The sequence below is a fragment of the Protomyctophum parallelum genome (assembly GCF_964188405.1).
Source record: "Protomyctophum parallelum genome assembly, chromosome: 2".
Taxonomy (NCBI): domain Eukaryota; kingdom Metazoa; phylum Chordata; class Actinopteri; order Myctophiformes; family Myctophidae; genus Protomyctophum; species Protomyctophum parallelum.
The window spans coordinates 1,907,854-1,933,976 of NC_139699.1; the positions used below are offsets into that span (position 1 = coordinate 1,907,854).

The 26,123-nt window shown below is 45.5% G+C and overlaps 1 protein-coding gene across 1 annotated transcript in view; it reads left to right on the forward strand.

Annotated features, from left to right (window-relative positions):
• Window positions 1-26,123, forward strand: part of hcn4 (hyperpolarization activated cyclic nucleotide-gated potassium channel 4) — a gene marked incomplete at both ends in the record, with an annotated part of 248,566 nt that overhangs the window by 181,696 nt on the left and 40,747 nt on the right. The window contains 2 exons of the mRNA XM_083790912.1: window positions 10,457-10,603; window positions 18,351-18,594. Of these exons, the coding sequence (XP_083647038.1) occupies window positions 10,457-10,603; window positions 18,351-18,594 (391 nt within the window). The remainder of the gene's footprint in view (window positions 1-10,456; window positions 10,604-18,350; window positions 18,595-26,123) is intronic.

Sequence of the window (26,123 nt, forward strand, 5' to 3'; positions counted from 1 at the left end):
AGTTGCTTTGATGAAACAAGGAACTGTGCCAGGGCTCCCTGGCTTCTCCTCTGCTTCTCTTCCCTCTTGTGGTTCTCACCTTGACTACTCAGTCGGCTGAAAGGTCAGACGGACCGTGTTTTTGGTGCGATTTGATTGGCCACTCTCTCCCCCACTCGTCCCTCTCCAGCTGGAGACGACATTGTTCAAGCCTGCATCCCATTTCCAACTAATTAAATCATATGTGTTTCTAAACACATGTTTTCACTCCTAAAATGTATAAAACTAATAATACATGTGAAAAATATATATTTTGCCGTTGCCCGTTCGGGGTCTATCTGGTTGGAATTATTTCAAACACTTTTTATTTTGTATCGCGCATCGGCAAGCATTCTCGCTTCATTCTCGCTTCATGGAAAGTAAGTCTAATGTCGGTCGAGTCTAACATTCACTAACTCTAGCATTCAATAACATCCCACCCTCATCATGGATAATAATCATTGTATTCATATTCCTATTATCTTATAAAAATAGTAAACAAATTCCAAGTTAATTAACCAGCCAAACGTATATGATTTAATTCGTTGGACAATGCAGGCTTGAACAATGCCGTCTCCAGCTGTCGGAGGTGTGAAGATCATTAGACGAGTGGGGGAGAAGGGGGGACGGCGGTCGATTGGGCCGATATAGTCAGACTGAGTAGGAAGATATATGCCTAAAATCATATTTACAAAACGTTTCAAATGGAAAAAAAAAAAACAGAGATGATTTCAATCGAATATTTAGACAAAGTCATGCAAGGGGAACTTTCTCTGGACTCCATGGGCTAAGAAAATAAACGTTAAAATATCAAATTCGGTCAGAACGGCTGCTCCGACTTCCTAGTGTTAAGGCAGACAGTATAATTAATAATAATCTCTAGCCACGCAATGTTTTTCCCACTCAGCTCTGTACTTAGTTTTCCTTCCTTTTTGTTTTCTCTTTGGCGGAGGAGGAATAAGGCTGTCAAATTGGCTGTCAGCAGCATCCGTTTGTGCTGTTTGTTGTGGACCAGAGAAGCACGGGGTTGAAATGGTTGCTAAGATACGATACTGCATAATGATCCTTCTTCTTCTTCTTTGGTATTATGGTGGGTTGCAACAACCAATAGCTTTCATTCTTCCACGACCCCAAAATACGGGACAAAGTCCGTCCCGTATCAGTTAATTACGGGGAAGGTCTTTTAGTTGCCAAATTACGTTACGATCCCGTATATTACGGGATGGTTGGGAACCCTAATGGAAAGTGATGAGATGTTTTTTTTTTAATCAGATGTCTCTGTGGAATTGATTCGATTCTTCTGCTACAGATTTTATTTTAGTGTAATTTTGTGACTCAGCCAGCATTCATTATTGTAACACCTCTTGACACAAATTTCAGCTGTTGATGTTTTCTTCATTTATTGCAGGAATTTAGTTTTTAGTTCCATTCTATGAACATTGAATTTGACGCACCCAAGCATGCACACGCATACTACACACGGAAATAACCATTTTGTTCTAATTATGTGTGCATGGTGAAACAAATACAATGCTGGTATATTGCTGATGTATGATGTGCAGCTAATATGCCAGTAAGTATCTTCCTGCCATTTTTAATATAATGTCAGTACATTTTGTCTCAAAACTGTCCCAAACTGTTACTTTCTATCAAAGGTTTTCACTCCGTGCCATATTTCGTGAATCTGATACTTTTGTGTGACGCTGCAGTATAATCAAGTAGGGAATTAATTTACATTTTATTTTTTCAGACGCATCACAAATTGATTTACCATACATTGCATCAGACTCAATGTGTATAGAAGACAGTGGTGCACAGTATACTTAGGGCCGATTCGTACTCCTATTTTAGAGCTGAATAAAAGTCGGTTCGGCGCTGTAAAGCCTACAATGTGACGTCATTTGAGGTTCGGGGGGGCGGGTACCTCCCAAAGTCGGCTCTTCGGTGCTACTGAAAATTTCTGACGAGCCGAAATCATTTCGGCACTACAGCGCCGAAACAGCGGTAAAATAGGAGTATGAATCGGCCCTTAATCCCCAGGATCCATATAGGATCGATATTCCACCTTTTTGGTTTCTGTCAACCCAGCGCTTGGGGCCAGACATGTCTGCAGAAGACACGTGATAATGATAATTCACTCGACCCGGGATGATTTACCAGGCTGACATATAACACGGTACTAGCAGCTCACTGGCTTGAGCACTTTATGTAACGCTCTGGAATCGAACCCGGGTCTCTCTCGCACGGAGCTATACCCTACATATTATCCACAAGCCTGAAGGGCAATTCCCCCTCGAATGGGTGGATATATTAGGCTTTTGGTCATCAGACAGAGTAGAGACTCTGAGCCACTCCTGCTACATGTATTCACTGTAGCAATATGTGGGAAAAGATTGCCTCCCGATGATCTCTGGGGATTAGTGTTGACTATATGGCTAGTATCTAAGACTGAGACTCCAGATAACACATAAGATGACATATGAGGTCAGGCATCTTGTAGGATATATAGCTTCTGCACTGCGCAGTGCAGTGATCAAAGCGCCAGGGCTGTGCGCTTTGAATCGTTCATTTCTCTTAAGGATATACATGGTGCGCTGAATGTTCAAAATGGTCAATGGATGACAGTTCCTTTGGGCTGTCTCCATGCTTTGATCTCTCTCTCTCTCTCTCTCTCTCTCTCTCCTTCTCTCTCTATTTCTCTAGTTCTCTCTGGTTCTCATTGGAGTGCAGGACTATCACACAGACACGTCCTTTCCCCTTCACCTCAAGGACCATATCCCTATTCTGGGCGTGTCATAATAATAGGCAAACGGTGTAGATGAGCTCTTTTTGCCGGTGTAGACTATAGAGCAATGGTTCTCATGCTTTTAAATGGTTCTCGTACTTTTAAATGTTAAGGTCTCCCCTTAAAGGTATATTCAGTGATTTCACTTAATTCAAATATCACTTATTGTTTTGTTTTGTTGTGATAATCCTCTCTACTATAGAGTGTGCTGACCATATAAGGAGTTCCTCCCTGTCCCCAGTTAACCCCTGGGGGTCAAAAAACCTTAGGTTTCGTTTTTGGCTCTATCCTGATTGGATGAAAGGCTTAGGTCCCAGCCAAAAACGAAACCTAAGGTTTTTTGAGTAAAATCACTGAATATACCTTTAACTCTGATAGTATACAATTGCAGTGGTGGAAAGTAATTAAGTACGTACTGTACTATAGTTATATTTAACTTGAGTATTTCCAATTTCCAATACTTTTAATCTACTTTTATTGATACTACTTACGTAAAACATGCGAGTACTTCTCCCAACAGTATACAAATGGAACCAAATGGACCCTCAAAGAACTATTTGGTTCTATTTGCATACTGTCAGTTACAGACTTGTAAAGGGTCAAATTAGACCCCCCCTAAAGGAACCCAGGAGTGCCTGGAATCCACTGTTTGAGATCCTATGGTGTAGTGCAGATAGTTCCCAAACCTCTTAGCCTGTACGTGACCCCAAAGACAAATTGGAACGGAGAGCAAAAGAAACTTGTCAAGTTTCTCACTGTCTCAAAGATTAAGCCATGCATGTCTAAGTACAAACGGCTTGTACAGTGAATGGCCATTGAAAAATGCTTAAACCTGATTTTCTGCCCGTTTATGAGCAATTTGCGTGAAGCGTTCTACACACAATCTATAGACCATTATCTGGCCACATCAGCACCTCTTGTATTGAATGTTCTTTGTCTTTCATGTACCGTTGCCTGGTTTGACCCACTGCTCGCTCTTCTCCTGTGATCTCTCTTGGCCTCTTTGCGGACTGCGATTTGAAAAACATGCAGGCTTGACTTACATCAGCACCTGTTTCCCTGCAGGCAGTGTTGGAATTACACCAGGGCTTCCAGAGGATGAGGAGGAGGGGTGGTTTTCAAACATTTTCACATCGAGGACCCCAAATTGGTAGACCTGCCCGCCGGCCATCGGCCTACTTGAGAACGATGTAACTTGGGAACCTAATAACCCAACTTGTCATAGCACCCGTTTTAACTGTGTCCCACATGGAAATCTCTGTATCTGCCAGTCTTCTTCCACCAAAAATAGCAGTTCTGGCTTAACCATGCAGTGGTTTTCGCAAAACTTGGCAATATCGTAGAGGGCTATGCCAAACTTTGAGGAGAGGACGCAAAGACCATGATCTATCGTTAACTCATGCCTCGTTTGGCCAAAAGTCATGGCACTTGTTTCCACAATGGGGAACACATCTGTCACTTTGACCAGTAAGCTCCGCCCTCAGATTTTTCACAATTTTGAACAGTTTGAAAAATGCTTAAACATGATTTTCAGTTTTTTTTTATGTACGTTCAACACACAATCTATAGACCATTAACTGAAATCCCAGTTGAAGAGAAGTTTGTACGTGAATATTTGTAAAATAAATATAGCTGCAAGCAGCGATAATAGGCATAAGTCATGCCTCGTTTTGCCAAAAGCCATGGAACTTGTTTACATACGTGCCTTGACTCATGCGGAACACATCTGTCACTTAATAAATATATAGCTGCAAGCAGCGATAAGAGAGGCCAAGTAATGCAGCAATAAGAAAAACAATACGCACAATAAGCGGATCTGTTTGAGGTCTGAACAGCTGCAATGCCCTTGGGCGACCTGAAGTGGCACAGCCTAAATGGGCGATTCACATTGAGCACTACAGCTATAACTGCAGCCAGCTATAGCTGTGTTGTTGAGCAGGCTGTGATTCTTCTGATTGCTTTGAGCCGTCTTATCGCTGCTTGCAGCTATAGTTTAATTTTTTTATTTTCCGCAGACCTAAGCTAATAATTAGAAGACTCATTTGAGTCTCCTTCCTACTGAGTGTCCTGCTGACCGATGACCATCATCACATTATTGGCTTAGAAATGCAACAAAAACGAAACATTCTCCATTAATTCAAGGCATTATTGGGTGTGAAATTGGTAGAAAAATAGTTCCATACTTTTGTAGGGAAGCTGTATGTGTAGTTAGCATTGGTAAAACTATAGCTTATAACATTAGACATAGCTACATGTTTAAGAGTTTATTTCATATTGTTGATTTCAGCTCATAGTTTCAGCTCTTGACATTTATTTCAGACATGCAAGTTTAGTGCATATAAAGTCTGACTGCGCTATTATCTCATTTTGGATCAAATCAACATGTCCCAACATTGGCCAAGCGTTTGTCCTCTGGTGTAAAGTAATGACCAGCGTGATGGCAGGCTGTATCAGGTGACGTCACAAATGTCATGAGGGTGACAGCCCTATGCATGGATAGTGTCACGGGTTGCTCCCATGGCTCGCTACTTAACAACAATATAGGAGCTACCCTGACCTAAAAGACGTGGATGGACATGTGCGTGTGTGCGTGCATATGTCAAACTAAATCAAAAGCGGCACCGGCCCCCGTATCAACAACAACCCCCGGTCCACTCACCTGCTGGCTACGGCCAGCTCTGTCGTTGGCCCACAGCCGAAGAGCGGTGCTGGATCGGTAGTCGTTCAGGTGCGGGGATAACAACCCGCGTAGGTATTATTGTTATAGCTTTAGTTTGTTTTCTTCTTTTTTTGGTCCCCCGTAGGGCATTTTCTCTTTTTATGTATTAGTCTTCGCACAGCGCCGACACAGGATGGCAACAAGTGACCGTCAGTAAACTTTCCCACTACGCGAAGCTCCACTATCCTCTCAACCCACTTTAAACTATAAGCCTACGTAGGACAGCGCTATCCATCCGTTGTGCTTATCTTCTAGTCCAGTGCGGCTGGTCGGTGGCCTTCGTATGTGCAGGTCGGTAACAGTTGCCTCACTCCCTAAACCACCATGCTGTCCAAACCTTTCCTCCGTCTCCCGTCACGTTGTGATGACGTCTATTTTATGACGTCGTGCTTGCAGTGGCCGGCCTCCAATGTTGTGACGTAGAGGCGGTGCCAACACAATAAAACAAATAAACAAACCATGTGTGCATGAGGTGGAATGATATGACTGATGTATGTATATGTGAGACCCTCTGCTGCCCCAGAGCACAATATCCTAACAATAGCCACAGCAGCAACACACAACATCATGTTCATTATGCACAAATTATCTATCGGAAGTTGCTCTGAATTATACACGCACCTTGACAAGTACTTTAGCCTATTATTTATTCCAGGAATCTAAATATCGTTGCTGTCGGGCAGAAACCTGTATATCCATATTTAAACTTTTTGAGGGTTTATTTTTATTTTAATGACTTACTTGATCACACTGCAGCGTCAGACAATAGCATCCTAAAGTATCAGATACGGTGATACAGTTTGAAACGCGGGTGAAGCGACACGTTTTGAGCTTGCAGATCTGATAATTTTGCTATTTCTTAATTATATCCTGAACAGAAACTGTTTTGGTGATGTGAGGTTTTCAAACAACAAAGACAATATACAGGCACATAAACACACACAAACAAACAGTGCCACCAAAAATTACGTATTTTGAATCCTGCCTGTACGATTCCTGATCATGTCTTTTTTATAAATCCTCACAGATTAGGCAATCTCTCTCTCTCATCTTGTATGCCATAGTGCAACTGTGTAGCAGCTGTGATTACACATGCATGCATGCATGCACGGCGTACGGCGCACGCACATGCACACTGGAGTCGGTCCACTGTCCACATTCCCTTCAATCAGTCAATGCAAGCAGGGAAAACTTCAATGCATTTTCAAGACCGCGACTCTCTTGTACAAAATGGCTTCTGTGTCTCAGAGAGACTGACAGAGCTATACCGTATAACACAATATTGAATTATTTTGCACTACGGAGGATGCAACATTTTCCTACAATTACAACATAGGCCTGTGAAATAAATAACTAGCTACATGACATTATTTGAATGGTAATTCAAAATGCAGAAACTCTGCATTATTAGCAAAGATATTATTATTATTATAGATTATGTCTACATAAAATGCTATCTAAAGTTACATGAATTGAACCTTTGCATTCGCATACGGTCGTAGTAGGCCTACTGTAGTGTACTCTGGGCCACTTTACTCTGTGCTGTTCTCTACTGGACACTTTAGGTGTTGCAGTTGTCCATGCTGGGACACACATGTACACACCGTACACGTACAGGGACACACATAGGGACACACATAGCTGCGTAATGCACCACTCAAAAATAAAATAAAATACAATAAATAGTACTTACCGTAAGCACAGTACTTGAGTACAACTTAGTTACTTAAGTTTCCACCACTGAACAAAGGCACAGGGCAATGGGGGAAATGATGCTGATCACCTTGTGTCAGTTATGTTTGCACAGGGCCAGTCCGGTCTCCCCATTGTTTCTCACTGGGACAACAACTGGTTTGCATTGTCAATAAAGTTACTTGGTGTTGACCGTGCACTGGATTGGACATTTAGATGTGTCTTTTACTATATTTCTTCAAACATCGTTGCAATTATAGCTCTCTGTCGGGAGAGAGAGGAACAACGACCAAACGGACATAAAACTTACAGAATGTAGCTTTAAACAAGCCCAAAAGCCAATCCCAAAAATAAATTACAAAATTGAAAGAAGCTTACTCAAAAATAATCCAACAAATCCTCACCACTTCAGTCAGGTCATCCAGCACATCTGCAGCTTGCCTTGACCGCCAAACGTGATTCAGTTTGACAGCAGGAAAAACATGGACTGAATTTAGTTTCGTTAGAAAATAACTCGCAATCAATAATCCCTCATAAGTGTCCATCCAGACGGGCCCAGCAGGCGTCCTTCTGACCCATCGATTGGCTGATACACGTCCTCCCGCTTCTCAACAACTCTGGCTGCTGCTCCGCCCGCCATGATGCGCTGCATATAGATTAAGCCATTCTGACCTGAGGTCAGATTCATACGAGGTTTCCACTGGACACACGCTGGTCTGATGAACCCATTCTGACCTGAGATCAGATTCAAAAAATGTCAGTCGCTCTTAGATTTTTTTCAAAAATAGCAGACCTACAAGCTCGTATCGCGCCACTCGGTGGCGCGATATGAGCTTGTAGATCTGCTATTTTTAAATAGCTAAAGCATAACGTAATGCTAACACCAAAATGGGTGCCCGTTCAGAATGGGTTAAGATAATTTGAACCCACAGTAAAAAAAAAACATCACTCCCCACTGTCTTCAGTTCTTTTTGGTCAGTCACTAATGAGAGCAGTTCAAGTGGTGCATAGGCGGAATGACAAGGTTTCTGTTTTTATCGACAGCAGAGCTTGAAAGGGGCCAGAATGGATTTTTGTTGGGGTTTTTGTTTACTGTGGAATCGCGTGGATGGATATTGTGTAACCAGAGGTTTAGTAGAAGGCTAAAGCAGTGACCACTGGTGATCACCCTCTGTGTAAAACATGGACATAGAAGACAGTGAATGCTGAATACACAGCATACCGATAATAGCGACATTTCATGAACTCCTATTATCACATAAAATGCATACTGGGCTATACACACTGGGCAACTGGGCTATACACACTGGGCAACTGGGCTATACACATGAGCCAAGGACTCACCAAAGACACCAAAGTGGGTCTGAACACACAGCCTTGGGTCCCCATACCGCCCGCATGCTGCTCACTAAAGTTACAATATGTTCAAAATTCCGCCGCCCGCCTACTCACCAGAACCAGATCCAGGGACCACATCACACCCATCCTCCGTGAACTCCACTGGCTCCCAGTCAAGTCCAGAATTGAATTCAAAATACTCACCATCACCTACAAAACCCTCAACAACCAGGCCCCCCTCTACCTCTCTGAACTCATCAACTGCCATGTCCCCTCCTGCTCCCTCAGGTCAAGCACTGCCAACCAACTGGAACCCCACAAATCCAACAAACGGACATGGGGAGACAGGGCCTTCGCAGTGGCTGCCCCTTCTCTCTGGAACTCACTCCCAACTCACATCAGAGCTGCCCCCACCCTCGAAATGTTCAAAAGCACACTCAAAACCCACCTTTTCAAACTGGCCCTCCCTACATAACCCCACACACACACACACACCCTTCTTGTTTGTCCCTCTTTTGATTTCTAGTTTACGCCTTTTATTGATTTTTGAAGGGACAGACAGTAGGCTGACAGGAAACGGGAGAGAGATGGGGGGATGACATGCAGTAAAGGCCGTGTCGGGTCCGGGAGTCGAACCCGCGGCACACTGCGACTGGATTACCAGTCCGGTGCCCAGACCGTTACGCTACGGCCTGGGCCCTTTTAAACCCTTTTAAATAGTTTTAATAGTTTCCTAATAAATATGTCTGAACTTCTTTCTGTAAAGCGACTTTGGGTACCCAGAAAAGCGCTATATAAATCGTATATATTATTATTATTATTATTATTATTAAAGAGAACCACATTTGTAGTGAGACACTGACTGAATGAACTACACGGCGTGGAAAACGCCACGCATGGACCACAACGGCACTCTGATGGAAACCATGACAGGTTGTCTACATTACTAACTACAATTCAAACATTATCCCCACAGAACGCTTTGCAAATAAAACGGAAAAGAAAGCAATACCTTTGCAGCGCGAGCTGCTAACCCACTGCCTCCTCTCTTTCCCCTGTTGGGACTGCAGGCTTCCGTACAATTCACACTTTGGTAAACTAAACCTACCGCATGTCAAACTAACCGACATCATAACAGAAGCAAGCTGACGCTATAGAGACACATCACCCACACTACTTGTCGTCACCCCACGCTGCCCCACACTAGTTCTAGGAAGTTGCAAGGAAAGTGGGCTGAACATAAATAGGGCTACGCAATGCTTTGTTGAGTATCATAATTATGTACTGTACACAGTTACGTACATTTGTTTTAAAGACCTACTGTAAAGAGAGGAGGGGGAATTTTCTTAACACAAGCCCCATATGCTGTATTTTTGAGCTTCTCAGATTTATTTTTTAACCATTTTGTTATAGGTATCCAAACAGTCTAAAGAAATCTTCTCTTCTGAGTCCCTTTAATTATTCTTCGAAACATCACGAAACATCACACTGATTTATTTCAGTGTGAATTCAATCCTCCACCTGTATGAATGAGCCATCATGGTGTAATAATGACCTTCAGAGGGTCTTGTTCTGTAAATTGGGGGTCCTGCTGTACAATATAAAACTGGGTTGTTCTGAAGGTTCCTGATATTAATCCTCCATTTCCTGGCGTCTCTGACCTCTACTGTATGTCAGCCTACAGTTATAGTTGCCCGTGGCTGCGTCTCTCTCTCTGTCTGTGCTGCAGTGCTGTGGCCTTGGTCTGACCTTGTGTGTGTGTGTGTGTGTGTGTGTGTGTGTGTGTGTGTGTGTGTGTGTGTGTGTGTGTGTGTGTGTGTGTGTGTGTGTGTGTGTGTGTGTGTGTGTGTGTGTGTGTGTGTGTGTGTGTGTGTGTGTGTGTGTGTGTGTGTGTGTGTCCTCAGTACAAGCAGGTGGAGCAGTACATGTCCTTCCACAAGCTGCCGGCGGACATGAGGCAGAGGATCCATGACTACTATGAGCACCGTTACCAGGGCAAGATGTTCGACGAGGAGAGCATCCTGGGGGAGCTGAACGAGCCACTGAGAGAGGTATAGTACACTAATAATAATAATAATAATAAAACTTTATTTGTATAGCACCTTTCATGACATGAAATGCAGCTCAAAGTGCTTTACAGAACAATGGAGAATAAAAGAAAAGCAAGGCAACAACAAAAAACACACAGTAATGCAATACAGTGAGGACATGAATAACAAAAAAGAAATCAATTAAAAGCAATGTTGTAGAAGTGGGTCTTGAGCTGAGCTTTAAAAATGTCTACAGAGGCTGCCTGACGAAGGTACAGAGGGAGCTTGTTCCATGCCGACGGCCCGTAGAAGCAAAAAGCTGCTTCCCCGTATTTATTAGTTGCCATTTTTTTAGGCAAAGCGAGCAGGCCAGCACTAGAGCATGGGTTCCCAAAGTGGGGGTACTTGAGGAAGTTCCAGGGGGTACCTAGCTAGAGATAGTTATAGGAAACAAATGGACCCTTATGTGTTTGTAACTCAGACCCGTTGGGTCCATTTGGTTCCATTTGTACACTCTCAGAGTTAAATTAACAGGGGTCTGTAGCATAACGCGTGTGGAACTGGGGGTCCATGGAATTAATATAATTCGGAAAAACAGCTAGAGCCCTAAAAATCCTCCCTTATCAGGGTCACTGGCATACGTTTTCAAATGGGGGGTCCGTGGCCTAATAAATGTATTTTTGGGGGTCCTTGAACCACCGGACTAGAGGATCACAGCACTATTTTACCTCCCCCCCCCCCCCCCCCCAATGGTGGGCTATATGGACACAGAATAACTCTTCCTACTTCCAAGCCGCTTCCCTACTTCACAGGTGTTACCGATGATACTTTTTTTACTTCTTTCTAGTGACCCAACATGCACAATAGCAGCACCCTGACTCTGTTTGATAGGGAAGGGGCCCAAGTTCTTTCCAAAACGGCGTGTGTGAGCCCATTGATTCCTCCCCAGTCCACACACATTTCTGTGTTGTCACTGCTGTTGTACAATACTGACCCGCCTGCCAGTGAGGAGACCAGAGCCTTCGTCCTACTCCTCTCACCCAACGCTCCCTGCTGACCGGCGCCACCCCAGCCCATATCACGTGCCCTCCCCGCCCGGCCTCCCTCCCCCCCGAACACGGGCCAACTGTGTTCGCATATAGACACCAGACGAAGCCGTTTGGATGGATGCATGGAATTTACCAATTTACCAAACCCAGGCTAACTCAAGTTAGCCTGGGTTCCAGCCTGAATCGCTGCGTTCCGTGAATCTGAATTGTCACTCGCGACTCAGTCTGGCCAGCAGGCAGCAGACTCGCATTTCACAACGTCAACTGTTACGTAGCCACATTGTTGCTGATAAGTCATCAGCCTGCACTCTATACTGATGAAAAAAATAAGACTTGAGAGTAAAAACCTACGGTAAAAAGTAAAGGATTGAGTGGTCCGCTGTCAGATTCAGTGGTCCGCTGTCAGATTCAGTGGTCCACTGTCAGATCCAGTGGTCCACTGTCAGATTCAGTGGTCCACTGTCAGATCCAGTGGTCCACTGTCAGATTCAGTGGTCCACTGTCAGATGCAGTGGTCCACTGTCAGATTCAGTGGTCCACTGTCAGATGCAGTGGTCCACTGTCAGATTCAGTGGTCCACTGTCAGATTCAGTGGTCCAGTGTCAGATTCAGTGGTCCACTGTCAGATTCAGTGGTCCAGTGTCAGATTCAGTGGTCCACTGTCAGATGCAGTGGTCCACTGTCAGATTCAGTGGATCCACTGTCAGATTCAGTGGTCCACTGTCAGATGCAGTGGTCCACTGTCAGATTCAGTGGATCCACTGTCAGATTCAGTGGTCCAGTGTCAGATCCACTGTCAGATTCAGTGGTCCACTGTCAGATTCAGTGGTCCACTGTCAGATTCAGTGGTCCAGTGTCAGATTCAGTGGTCCAGTGTCAGATTCAGTGGTCCAGTGTCAGATCCAGTGGTCCACTGTCAGATCCAGTGGTCCACTGTCAGATTCAGTGGTCCTCTGTCAGATTCAGTGGTCCACTGTCAGATTCAGTGGTCCACTGTCAGATTCAGTGGTCCACTGTCAGATCCAGTGGTCCACTGTCAGATGCAGTGGTCCACTGTCAGATTCAGTGGTCCACTGTCAGATTCAGTGGTCCACTGTCAGATCCAGTGGTCCACTGTCAGATTCAGTGGTCCAGTGTCAGATTCAGTGGTCCAGTGTCAGATTCAGTGGTCCACTGTCAGATTCAGTGGTCCACTGTCAGATTCAGTGGTCCAGTGTCAGATTCAGTGGTCCTCTGTCAGATTCAGTGGTCCACTGTCAGATTCAGTGGTCCACTGTCAGATTCAGTGGTCCACTGTCAGATTCAGTGGTCCAGTGTCAGATTCAGTGGTCCAGTGTCAGATTCAGTGGTCCACTGTCAGATTCAGTGGTCCACTGTCAGATTCAGTGGTCCACTGTCAGATCCAGTGGTCCACTGTCAGATTCAGTGGTCCACTGTCAGATTCAGTGGTCCACTGTCAGATCCAGTGGTCCACTGTCAGATTCAGTGGTCCAGTGTCAGATTCAGTGGTCCAGTGTCAGATTCAGTGGTCCACTGTCAGATTCAGTGGTCCAGTGTCAGATTCAGTGGTCCACTGTCAGATTCAGTGGTCATACTGTCAGATTCAGTGGTCCTCTGTCAGATTCAGTGGTCATACTGTCAGATTCAGTGGTCCACTGTCAGATGCAGTGGTCCGCTGTCAGATTCAGTGGTCATACTGTCAGATTCAGTGGTCCACTGTCAGATTCAGTGGTCCAGTGTCAGATTCAGTGGTCATACTGTCAGATTCAGTGGTCCACTGTCAGATGCAGTGGTCCGCTGTCAGATTCAGTGGTCATACTGTCAGATTCAGTGGTCCACTGTCAGATTCAGTGGTCCAGTGTCAGATTCAGTGGTCCACTGTCAGATTCAGTCGTCCAGTGTCAGATTCAGTGGTCCACTGTCAGATTCAGTGGTCCAGTGTCAGATGCAGTGGTCCACTGTCAGATCCAGTGGTCCACTGTCAGATTCAGTGGTCCAGTGTCAGATTCAGTGGTCCACTGTCAGATTCAGTGGTCCAGTGTCAGATTCAGTGGTCCACTGTCAGATTCAGTGGTTCACTGTCAGATTCTGTGGTCCACTGTCAGATGCAGTGGTCCACTGTCAGATCCAGTGGTCCACTGTCAGATTCAGTGGTCCACTGTCAGATTCAGTGGTCCACTGTCAGATTCAGTGGTCCACTGTCAGATCCAGTGGTCCAGTGTCAGATTCAGTGGTCCACTGTCAGATTCAGTGGTCCAGTGTCAGATTCAGTGGTCCACTGTCAGATTCAGTGGTCCAGTGGTCCAGTGTCAGATTCAGTGGTCCACTGTCAGATTCAGTGGTCCACTGTCAGATCCAGTGGTCCACTGTCAGATACAGTGGTCCAGTGTCAGATTCAGTGGTCCACTGTCAGATTCAGTGGTCCAGTGTCAGATTCAGTGGTCCACTGTCAGATTCAGTGGTCCACTGTCAGATTCAGTGGTCCACTGTCAGATTCAGTGGTCCAGTGGTCCAGTGTCAGATCCAGTGGTCCACTGTCAGATTCAGTGGTCCAGTGTCAGATTCAGTGGTCCACTGTCAGATTCAGTGGTCCACTGTCAGATTCAGTGGTCCACTGTCAGATTCAGTGGTCCAGTGGTCCAGTGTCAGATCCAGTGGTCCACTGTCAGATTCAGTGGTCCACTGTCAGATTCAGTGGTCCACTGTCAGATTCAGTGGTTCACTGTCAGATTCTGTGGTCCACTGTCAGATTCAGTGGTCCACTGTCAGATTCAGTGGTCCAGTGGTCCACTGTCAGATCCAGTGGTCCACTGTCAGATGCAGTGGTCCACTGTCAGATCCAGTGATCCACTGTCAGATTCAGTGGTCCACTGTCAGATTCAGTGGTCCACTGTCAGATCCAGTGGTCCACTGTCAGATTCAGTGGTCCACTGTCAGATTCAGTGGTCCACTGTCAGATCCAGTGGTCCACTGTCAGATCCAGTGGTCCACTGTCAGATTCAGTGGTCCACTGTCAGATCCAGTGGTCCACTGTTAGATTCAGTGGTCCACTGTCAGATTCAGTGGTCCAGTGTCAGATTCAGTGGTCCACTGTCAGATTCAGTGGTCCACTGTCAGATTCAGTGGTCCACTGTCAGATTCAGTGGTCCAGTGTCAGATCCAGTGGTCCACTGTCAGATTCAGTGGTCCACTGTCAGATTCAGTGGTCCACTGTCAGATTCAGTGGTCCACTGTCAGATTCAGTGGTCCAGTGTCAGATCCAGTGGACCACTATCAGATTCAGTGGTCCACTGTCAGATTCAGTGGGTCCACTGTCAGATTCAGTGGTCCACTGTCAGATTCAGTGGTCCACTGTCAGATTCAGTGGGTCCACTGTCAGATTCAGTGGTCCAGTGTCAGATTCAGTGGTCCAGTGTCAGATTCAGTGGTCCACTGTCAGATTCAGTGGTCCTCTGTCAGATTCAGTGGTCCACTGTCAGATTCAGTGGTCCACTGTCAGATTCAGTGGGTCCACTGTCAGATTCAGTGGTCCACTGTCAGATTCAGTGGTCCACTGTCAGATTCAGTGGGTCCACTGTCAGATTCAGTGGTCCAGTGTCAGATTCAGTGGTCCAGTGTCAGATTCAGTGGTCCACTGTCAGATTCAGTGGTCCTCTGTCAGATTCAGTGGTCCACCGTCAGATTCAGTGGTCCACTGTCAGATCCAGTGGTCCACTGTCAGATTCAGTGGTCCAGTGTCAGATTCAGTGGTCCAGTGTCAGATTCAGTGGTCCACTGTCAGATTCAGTGGTCCACTGTCAGATTCAGTGGTCCAGTGTCAGATTCAGTGGTCCACTGTCAGATTCAGTGGTCCACTGTCAGATCCAGTGGTCCACTGTCAGATTCAGTGGGTCCACTGTCAGATTCAGTGGTCCACTGTCAGATCCAGTGGTCCACTGTCAGATTCAGTGGTCCACTGTCAGATTCAGTGGGTCCACTGTCAGATGCAGTGGTCCATGTCAGATTCAGTGGTCCACTGTCAGATTCAGTGGTCCACTGTCAGATTCAGTGGTCCACTGTCAGATGCAGTGGTCCACTGTCAGATTCAGTGGTCCACTGTCAGATGCAGTGGTCCACTGTCAGATTCAGTGGTCCACTGTCAGATGCAGTGGTCCACTGTCAGATCCAGTGGTCCACTGTCAGATTCAGTGGTCCACTGTCAGATTCAGTGGTCCACTGTCAGATTCAGTGGTCCACTGTCAGATGCAGTGGTCCACTGTCAGATTCAGTGGTCCACTGTCAGATGCAGTGGTCCACTGTCAGATCCAGTGGTCCACTGTCAGATCCAGTGGTCCACTGTCAGATTCAGTGGTCCACTGCCAGATTCAGTGGTCCACTGTCAGATGCAGTGGTCCACTGTCAGATGCAGTGGTTCACTGTCAGATGCAGTGGTCCATGTCAGATTCAGTGGTCCACTGTCAGATTCAGTGGTCCACTGTCAGATTCAGTGGTCCACTGTCAGATTCAGTGGTCCACTGTCAGATTCAGTGGTCCACTGTCAGATTCAGTGGTCCACTGTCAGATCCAGTGGTCCACTGTCAGATGCAGTGGTCCAGTGTCAGATTCAGTGGTCCACTGTCAGATTCAGTGGTCCACTGTCAGATGCAGTGGTCCACTGTCAGATTCAGTGGTCCACTGTCAGATTCAGTGGTCCACTGTCAGATTCAGTGGTCCACTGTCAGATCCAGTGGTCCACTGTCAGATTCAGTGGTCCACTGTCAGATTCAGTGGTCCACTGTCAGATGCAGTGGTCCACTGTCAGATTCAGTGGTCCACTGTCAGATTCAGTGGTCTACTGTCAGATTCAGTGGTCCACTGTCAGATTCAGTGGTCCACTGTCAGATTCAGGTCCACTGTCGGATTCAGTGGCCCACTGTCAGATTCAGTGGCCCACTGTCAGATTCAGGTCCACTGTCAGATTCAGTGGTCCACTGTCAGATTCAGTGGTCCAAAAAAACTGACAGCTGTGTGGGGTGAGTTTATCCCATTCTGAACGGGCACCCATTTTGGTGTTGGCATCATGTTATGCTTTAGCTATTTAAAAATAGCAGATCTACAAGCTCATATCGCGCCACCGAGTGGCGCGATACGAGCTTGTAGGTCTGCTATTTTTGAAAAATCGAAGAGCAACTGACATTTTTAGAATCTGATCTCAGGTCAGAATGGGTTCATCAGACCAGTGTGTGTCCAGTGGAAACCTCGTATGAATCTGATCTCAGGTCAGAATGGGTTAGTGAATGATAAGGGGAGGTTGCCACAGCAGTAGCTGCGCGGTGCACATTGATACGACACCAAACAGGTGTTTTTTCCCCCAACCCGTACCATCAGAAGCTGGGTACATTTCCCCCAACCCGTACCATCAGAAGCTGGGTACATTTCCCCCAGCCCGTACCATCAGAAGCTGGGTACATTTCCCCCAACCCGTACCATGAGAAGCTGGGTACATTTAGTCTACCTTGGAGATAGGACCCTTTCCAGACTGAGTATAGCGAGTGACAATTCAGATGAAACGGAACGCAACGATTCAAGCTGGAACCCTGCACTCTTATTTGAAGTTTTTTTTAATTCATGTAAATTAATGTCTTGCTTCGTCATACAAGACTGTCACACAAAACTAGTTAAAATTGCAGATCTATACAAGCTCACAATGTGTCACAATGTGACACATTGTGAGCTTGTATAGATCTGCCGTTCCACTTCCCACTATTCGTTTTTGTCATATTTGAATCTAGGGCAACCCCTGTTGGAATTGGTATGTCAGGGTAGTCAGGGTACCCATCAGAGTACATTAGTACTATTGAATGATTGATTGATTGATTGATTGATTGATTGATTGATTGATTGATTGATTGATTGATTGAACTAACGAACAAACATGTTATTAGCAGTTATGAGCACAGTTCGAGGAAAGCACAGTTCAATACAATGTCTGCTCAGAGGATTGTGGTAACCATCATCACAGTCTATGATGTCAGTAGTAGGACAACCACTGATCCGACAAGCTGCCCACTTTTGTCACTTGTCTCCCCTGTGTCTTTGGCGATACACACGCCATCTGAGCAGTGAGCACCCACCTCCTGGGTGAAGCAGTAAAAGGTTCACCCAGCTTAATCCATTTAGGCCTGACATCGAAATTAAAATAATGTCTTCTAAAGTTTTCTGAAAGTTTGGTTTCTATATCAGTAGTGCTCAATATTTCATGTCAAGGACCCCAAGAATTGGCCACCGACCCCCCCATCTGAAAATATGTTATTCCAGGAACCTCTCAGAAGCAAAGATTTCAGTTAAAAACATTCGCTCTGAAAGAATATACAGTATATTCAAAGATTTGTGCCGCATTTTCACGATAAAAAAGAAATAGCAGACCTACAAGCTCGTAGCACGACACTCGGTGCCGTGCTATGAGCTTGTAGATCTGCTATTTTTCAATAGCTAAACTATAACATAATGCTTAAAACACCAAAAGGGGTTCCCGTGTGTATGTGTGTGTTTGGTTTGTCGGGGTTCCAGGGTGCGAGTTTGTTTTTCTCCTAGGAGGACTGCGGTTTTTACACCCTAATTTACGGATTTGGGTGTTTTTTTTGTTTTGTTTTATTTTACTTGAAAATGAGTGCCTGGAAAATGTACGCGTTGTCCGTTATAATGTTATATAAACGTTATAATGTCCGTTATCCCCCCAGGAAATCATCAACTTCAACTGTAGGAAGCTGGTGGCCTCCATGCCCCTCTTTGCCAACGCGGACCCCAACTTCGTCACCTCCATGCTCACGTTCCTGCGATTCGAGGTGTTCCAGCCGGGCGACTACATCATCAGGGAGGGCACCATCGGCAAAAAGATGTACTTCATCCAGCACGGGGTGGTCAGCGTCCTCACCAAGGGCAGCAAGGAGACCAATAAGCTCTCCGATGGCTCCTACTTTGGGGGTAAGTGGTGTCACTCCACAGGTATGTTTCATTGAATACATCGTCATTAACGGTGGAGAGGAAAAAAAGTACAGAGGTACAGTTATACAATAAAGCTAAAAGGAGTCGCACTTTTTGATGGCTGGTGGTTCCACATTTTGGTGGCAGAAAAGTAGAATTAGTTCATTCCCGTGTTTGTGCCGAATCTGGGGGAAATTAAATGAGCTGAGCTCCCTCTGGTGTTGTGCCCCGTGGACGTATCTCACTCTTTTTAATGTTTATTTTATATATATTTTGGAGGGACAGACGGTAGAGATGGGGGGGGAAGACATGCAGTAAAGGCCGTCGGGATCGGGAGTCGAACCCGCGGCACACTGCCAGACTGGATTACCAGCCAAGGTGCCTGGACCGCTGAGCCACGGTCCAGGCCGTATCTCACTCTTTTGAAGTAGTTTGAGAGGTATGGTCAACTGGTCTATCTTGGAAACCAGGCCAAGTTGCTCTATCCTTGAGCAAGACACTGAACCCCTAATTGCTCCCGATGTGCTAGTTGGTGCCTTGCATGGTTTCCGCTGCCATCGGTGTATGAATGTGTGTGTGAATGGGTGAATGTAATGCACAATCTCTGTAAAGCGCCTTGGATAAAGGCGCTATATAAATGCACCATTTACCATTCACCCTGAGCCATCTTGAGCATAATTAGTTGGGCTCAGATGAGTCGGTCTAATTTAGTGCATTTGAGGTGCTAGAGTGCCATGAGGTATGCATAGTCAAAATGACGTCATGTGCGTGTCCCAAACACTATAGCGGCTCAGGACCCATTCTTGGGTCATGACCGGAGACCATTTTGATACCGTCATGAGTAAATATCCCATTTTTACTTATTTACTTATTACTTAGTTATTATTATTTTTTACAAATAAAAGCCATTAATGAAAATAACCTTTTTAGAAATAGTGAAGATCGGCTATTTTTAAAGAAGCCGGTCATAACAACAACTGAGTCAATTTATACCAATTCTGTATCAATTAGTAATTGTTGAGGCAAATTGGAATCGGAGACACTTTGTTATAAGATAGACGTTTGATACATGAGCTCATGTGAGAATGACATGGAACGTTCAGAGAGGTGGTTCATAATATGCAGTGGTAAAAGAGAGAGGGACTTGCTTATATGTCACGGGTAAGGGCTAACTCCATGTCCCTGCTTTTGATATCCCCCATCGCTCTGGTCATTACACTTTTATTGCTGTTGGCGATATGTTTGTTGTATCCGTGCTTCTGTTCAGAGACGTTTGCATTTCCTTTTGGAATATTGTGTTTGATTGTGACTGAATGTGTTGGTCGGGCAGCGGGCACGTGACATCATCAGGGACGGGAAAAAATTGTATTTCAGTGGGTCCAGAAAACAGCACCCACTGACACAGCTCACATAGCCTACATGTTACCATGGGACGGACCACTGCTATGCTCTATGACACAGCTCACATAGCCTACATGTTACCACAGGACGGACCACTGCTATGCTCTATGACACAGCTCACATAGCCTACATGTTACCATGGGACGGACCACTGCTATGCTCTATGACACAGCTCACATAGCCTACATGTTACCACAGGACGGACCACTGCTATGCTCTAGCTCACATAGCCTACATGTTACCACAGGACGGACCACTGCTATGCTCTATGACACAGCTCACATAGCCTACATGAGGAGCGCGTTTCAGCATGTAGATCAGCTACTTTTGTCGTTTGATTTGTCCTAATGTCCAGTTATAGATTATAGCTTTAACTCACTGCATGGCCGGGCGCGGAGGATGGGCCACTTTAGCTCTGAACAGATCGCATGCAACTCGAGGACGCACGCAGGTTTTCACCTTGGTTTATTTTGGTGCCCTCCCGCACTGCCCGGGCCCAGATGAAGCTGCACCGTTGATATTTACTCCACTGCGCTATTTGTCTTGCGATGAAAATCCCAACAAATTGAGCACTGCGTATATAGGTGGGTGGCTATAGCTATGATTTATGGCTATGATTTATACTGCAGTGTGTGACACAGTATAAATTAAGCTTAACACTCCCGTAGAGCTAAAACCTTTTCCATTTTAATATGCATAATCTGTCAGAAATTAGCCTCTTAAGAGGTCAAGTCGGGTTTGCATTTTGGAGCAGAAGAAATGTTCTTCTGCCTCTGTTATTAGCTGGTTTTTAGCAGTGGCATGTCGTACGCCACTCATCGCCACACTTAACACTTCATGTGCACTGCAGCACTGAACCCTTGGTTCTTCACAAATCAAATTGGCGTAAACAGTCAACTGTACTTGACATGAAACATTGTGCAAAGAGGTCAGTATAGGAGGCACTCGAATGGGTAAAATACCACCCGGAATAATGCTACCCAGACTACGGGTTCCAATCCACCGTGGTGCATCCAGCATTAAATAATGCTACCCAGACTACGGGTTCCAATCCACCGTGGTGCATCCAGCATTCAGCAAATAATGCTACCCAGACTACGGGTTCCAATCCACCGTGGTGCATCCAGCATTAAATAATGCTACCCAGACTACGGGTTCCAATCCACCGTGGTGCATCCAGCATTAAATAATGCTACCCAGACTACGGGTTCCAATCCACCGTGGTGCATCCAGCATTAAATAATGCTACCCAGACTACGGGTTCCAATCCACTGTGGTGCATCCAGCATTCAAATAATGCTACCCAGACTACGGGTTCCAATCCACCGTGGTGCATCCAGCATTAAATAATGCTACCCAGACTACGGGTTTGAATCCACCGTGGTGCATCCAGCATTAAATAATGCTACCCAGACTACGGGTTTGAATCCACCGTGGTGCATCCAGCATTAAATAATGCTACCCAGACTACGGGTTTGAATCCACCGTGGTGCATCCAGCATTAAATAATGCTACCCAGACTACGGGTTCTAATCCACCGTGGTGCATCCAGCATTAAATAATGCTACCCAGACTACGGGTTTGAATCCACCGTGGTGCATCCAGCATTCTACCCAGACTACGGGTTTGAATCCACCGTGGTGCATCCAGCATTAATGCTACCCAGACTACGGGTTTGAATCCACCGTGGTGCATCCAGCATTAATGCTACCCAGACTACGGGTTTGAATCCACCGTGGTGCATCCAGCATTCTACCCAGACTACGGGTTTGAATCCACCGTGGTGCATCCAGCATTAATAATGCTACCCAGACTACGGGTTTGAATCCACCGTGGTGCATCCAGCATTAATAATGCTACCCAGACTACGGGTTTGAATCCACCGTGGTGCATCCAGCATTAATAATGCTACCCAGACTACGGGTTTGAATCCACCGTGGTGCATCCAGCATTAAATAATGCTACCCAGACTACGGGTTTGAATCCACCGTGGTGCATCCAGCATTAAATAATGCTACCCAGACTACGGGTTCTAATCCACCGTGGTGCATCCAGCATTAAATAATGCTACCCAGACTACGGGTTTGAATCCACCGTGGTGCATCCAGCATTCTACCCAGACTACGGGTTTGAATCCACCGTGGTGCATCCAGCATTAATGCTACCCAGACTACGGGTTTGAATCCACCGTGGTGCATCCAGCATTAATGCTACCCAGACTACGGGTTTGAATCCACCGTGGTGCATCCAGCATTCTACCCAGACTACGGGTTTGAATCCACCGTGGTGCATCCAGCATTAATAATGCTACCCAGACTACGGGTTTGAATCCACCGTGGTGCATCCAGCATTAATAATGCTACCCAGACTACGGGTTTGAATCCACCGTGGTGCATCCAGCATTCTACCCAGACTACGGGTTTGAATCCACCGTGGTGCATCCAGCATTAATAATGCTACCCAGACTACGGGTTTGAATCCACCGTGGTGCATCCAGCATTAATAATGCTACCCAGACTACGGGTTTGAATCCACCGTGGTGCATCCAGCATTCAGACTAGGGGTTTGAATCCACCGTGGTGCATCCAGCATTCAGACTAGGGGTTTGAATCCACCGTGGTGCATCCAGCACCGTGGTGAATCCACCGTGGTGCATCCAGCACCGTGGTGAATCCACCGTGGTGAATCCACCGTGGTGAATCCACCGTGGTGAATCCAGCACCGTGGTGAATCCACCGTGGTGAATCCAGCACCGTGGTGAATCCACCGTGGTGAATCCAGCACCGTGGTGAATCCACCGTGGTGAATCCACCGTGGTGAATCCACCGTGGTGAATCCAGCACCGTGGTGCATCCACCGTGGTGAATCCACCGTGGTGCATCCAGCATTCCGAGCATCTATTGTATACGAATACAATTGGCCAGTTTGGGGGATGGAAGCCGGGGATGGGGGCAGTAACGTCTCCTATGTTGCTGTGACGGTGCAGGGAATGTTGAACAGGAGGGGTAGGACTGATACCCTATGGGGTAGGACTGATACCCTATGGGGTAGGACTGATACCCTATGGGGTAGGGATACCCTATAGGGGTAGGACTGATACCCTGTGTCCTCCCAGTGGAGGGGTAGGACTGATACCCTATGCCCTCCAGGAGGGGTAGGACTGATACCCTATGTCCTCCCAGTGGGGGCTACACCACTCAAAAAGGGGCAAAAATTATGTATAATGTTTAATGTATAATTTAAAAGAAAGTCACTAAAACACTTTGGACTTTACTTGGCAGATCACATGCTGCATGAAAGTCCAAGGCAGTGGCCAAAACATGACCATGTACTGTACTTTATGTGCTCATGTAACAGTACATGTTATGTACTGTATGTGCTCATGTACAGTAACAGTACATGCTTTATACTCCTCACGGCCAGAAGGTGGGCGGCCAGTCTTCTCACTCTCCCCAGAGAGCATGTCTGACACATGTTGACACGTTAACGCTGCCATACCGTCCTCGCCAAATACCAATTAATCCGCAGACTGACGGCGTATCATTTAGGCAACACTGTTTAAGTAATGAGAAACGGCGGCGAAGCATTTAGCGTCACATGACCCGGCCTGTGGAAGTTTAATTACGGCCTCCACTGCTCCGCTCGGTCCCTTGCTGCCCCCCCCCCCCGGGTCACCGGGGAAATAATGGAACGATGGGCGTGCAATCTATACGCACCCATACCGCCCAGAACTAATCTCCATTTCAGACCACATGGCTCTTGTCGTCTTTCACCAAAACACAAGCCTTACAATAAGTTCCCCTTCTTCTGTATCCCTCTTCAGGGTCTGCACTAATGGACCTGAATGGAACCATATGCCCTGTGTGGGTTCGTTTTCATACCATATACACCAGTCAGTGGAGTGGTTCTTAACCCATTCTGACCTGAGATCAGATTCATATACACCAGTCAGTGGAGTGGTTCTTAAACATGAAGTTTAATGGACCTGAATGGAACCATGCCCTGTGTGGGTTCGTTTTCATACCATATACACCAGTCAGTGGAGTGGTTCTTAAACATGAAGTTGATATTGTACGTACTTGAACCCCTCTATAGTCTTTCTCCGTCTACAGCTTGTAGATCGGGGTTACTGTTTCATTTTGATAGCTTACGGGGTTACTGTTTCATTTTGATAGCTTACGGGGTTACTGTTTCATTTTGATAGCTTACGGGGTTACTGTTTCATTTTGATAGCTTACGGGGTTACTGTTTCATTTTGATAGCTTACGGGGTTACTGTTTCATTTTGATAGCTTACGGGGTTACTGTTTCATTTTGATAGCTTACGGGGTTACTGTTTCATTTTGCTGGGGATTCTTTGAATTATTATCAAAAATAAATGGAAAACTTTACATGAATCTTCCCAAAATGGGAGACACCAGGGTTAATGTGGTTTGAATATGAATAGGATCGTGCGAAGTGTGGCTTCAAAAGGCAGACGGGAACTGAAGCGGGTTCGCTTACTTTAATCTTAAGCCTCGGATCTGCAATTATCGCCTTTCCTCCTAAAAGGTGTTAAGGGCACAAGTCCTTTGTGCTCCTGACTCCATTATCCTGCTGCTCTCGCATGCGGCAGCACTGTGACCCTGGAGGGCGAGCAAGTGAGGCAGGCTTAAGCCCAGCTACCACAGGGGAGTGTGTTACCAAACATGAGTTAGCCATTCATGAAATTAATTGGCGTGGCATCAGCTTGGGGGTGAGTGATGCGGTTGGGCTAGTGGTGGGGGTGGGCATGTGGTGGGGGGGCTAGTGGTGGGGGTGGGCATGTGGAACTCTCTGTGCTTCAGTCAACAAGCATCTCCCATCAAAATATTGTGGGCAGGGACAGAGGGACCTATTTCACCGTCTGCGCGCGTGTGTGTGTCGACTTGCATTACTGTGTCTGTGTGAACTCAGACATTCAGATAGTTTGGGTACACTCACATCAGCTGGGTTACACATGGGGACAGCTTCAGTGTGGTGCACAGCATATGTAGTGTGATAGGCCACATGATGCATGAACGGCGCCGGCATGTATATGGCTTGTGGCGCTCAACGCACGATGTGTGCTGCTGTGTGCCGGCGCGTTGGCGCATAATGCTTCGTGTGTGATGGCGCTATGTCCCGCGAGGCGTAGTGTGTACTATATTGTTTTCTCTGAGTGAAATGTTCCAACATAAAAAAAATTGCACACGCTCTCATGTGTTTTTGAGGGGCGCTAGCCCCTCTTATGCGTTATGCCCTGCAGCTTTGAGTGTTTGTATAAACACAAACATTGTGTAAACACAAACATTGAAGACAAAAGTGAGTACGCAAATTGTGATAGGCTGGAATGAGATCATGTATGATGATAAGCACCCCTCACTTCACACATAACACCAGTTCAATGTAAACATACCAGTTAAATGTAAACATACCAGTTAAATGTAAACATACCAGTTCAATGTAAACATACCAGTTCAATGTAAACATACCAGTTCAATGTAAACATACCAGTTAAATGTAAACATACCAGTTAAATGTAAACATACCAGTTCAATGTAAACATACCAGTTCAATGTAAACATACCAGTTCAATGTAAATATTCCAGTTCAATGTAAATATTCCAGTTCAATGTAAACATACCAGTTCAATGTAAACATACCAGTTCAATGTAAACATAACAGTTCAATGTAAACATACCAGTTAAATGTAAACATACCAGTTAAATGTAAACATACCAGTTAAATGTAAACATACCAGTTCAGTGTAAACATACCAGTTCAATGTAAACATACCAGTTAAATGTAAACATACCAGTTCAATGTAAACATACCAGTTCAATGTAAACATACCAGTTCAATGTAAACATACCAGTTCAATGTAAACATACCAGTTAAATGTAAACATAACAGTTCAATGTAAACATACCAGTTCAATGTAAACATACCAGTTAAATGTAAACATAACAGTTCAATGTAAACATACCAGTTCAATGTAAACATACCAGTTAAATGTAAACATACCAGTTAAATGTAAACATACCAGTTCAATGTAAACATACCAGTTAAATGTAAACATACCAGTTAAATGTAAACATACCAGTTCAGTGTAAACATACCAGTTTAATG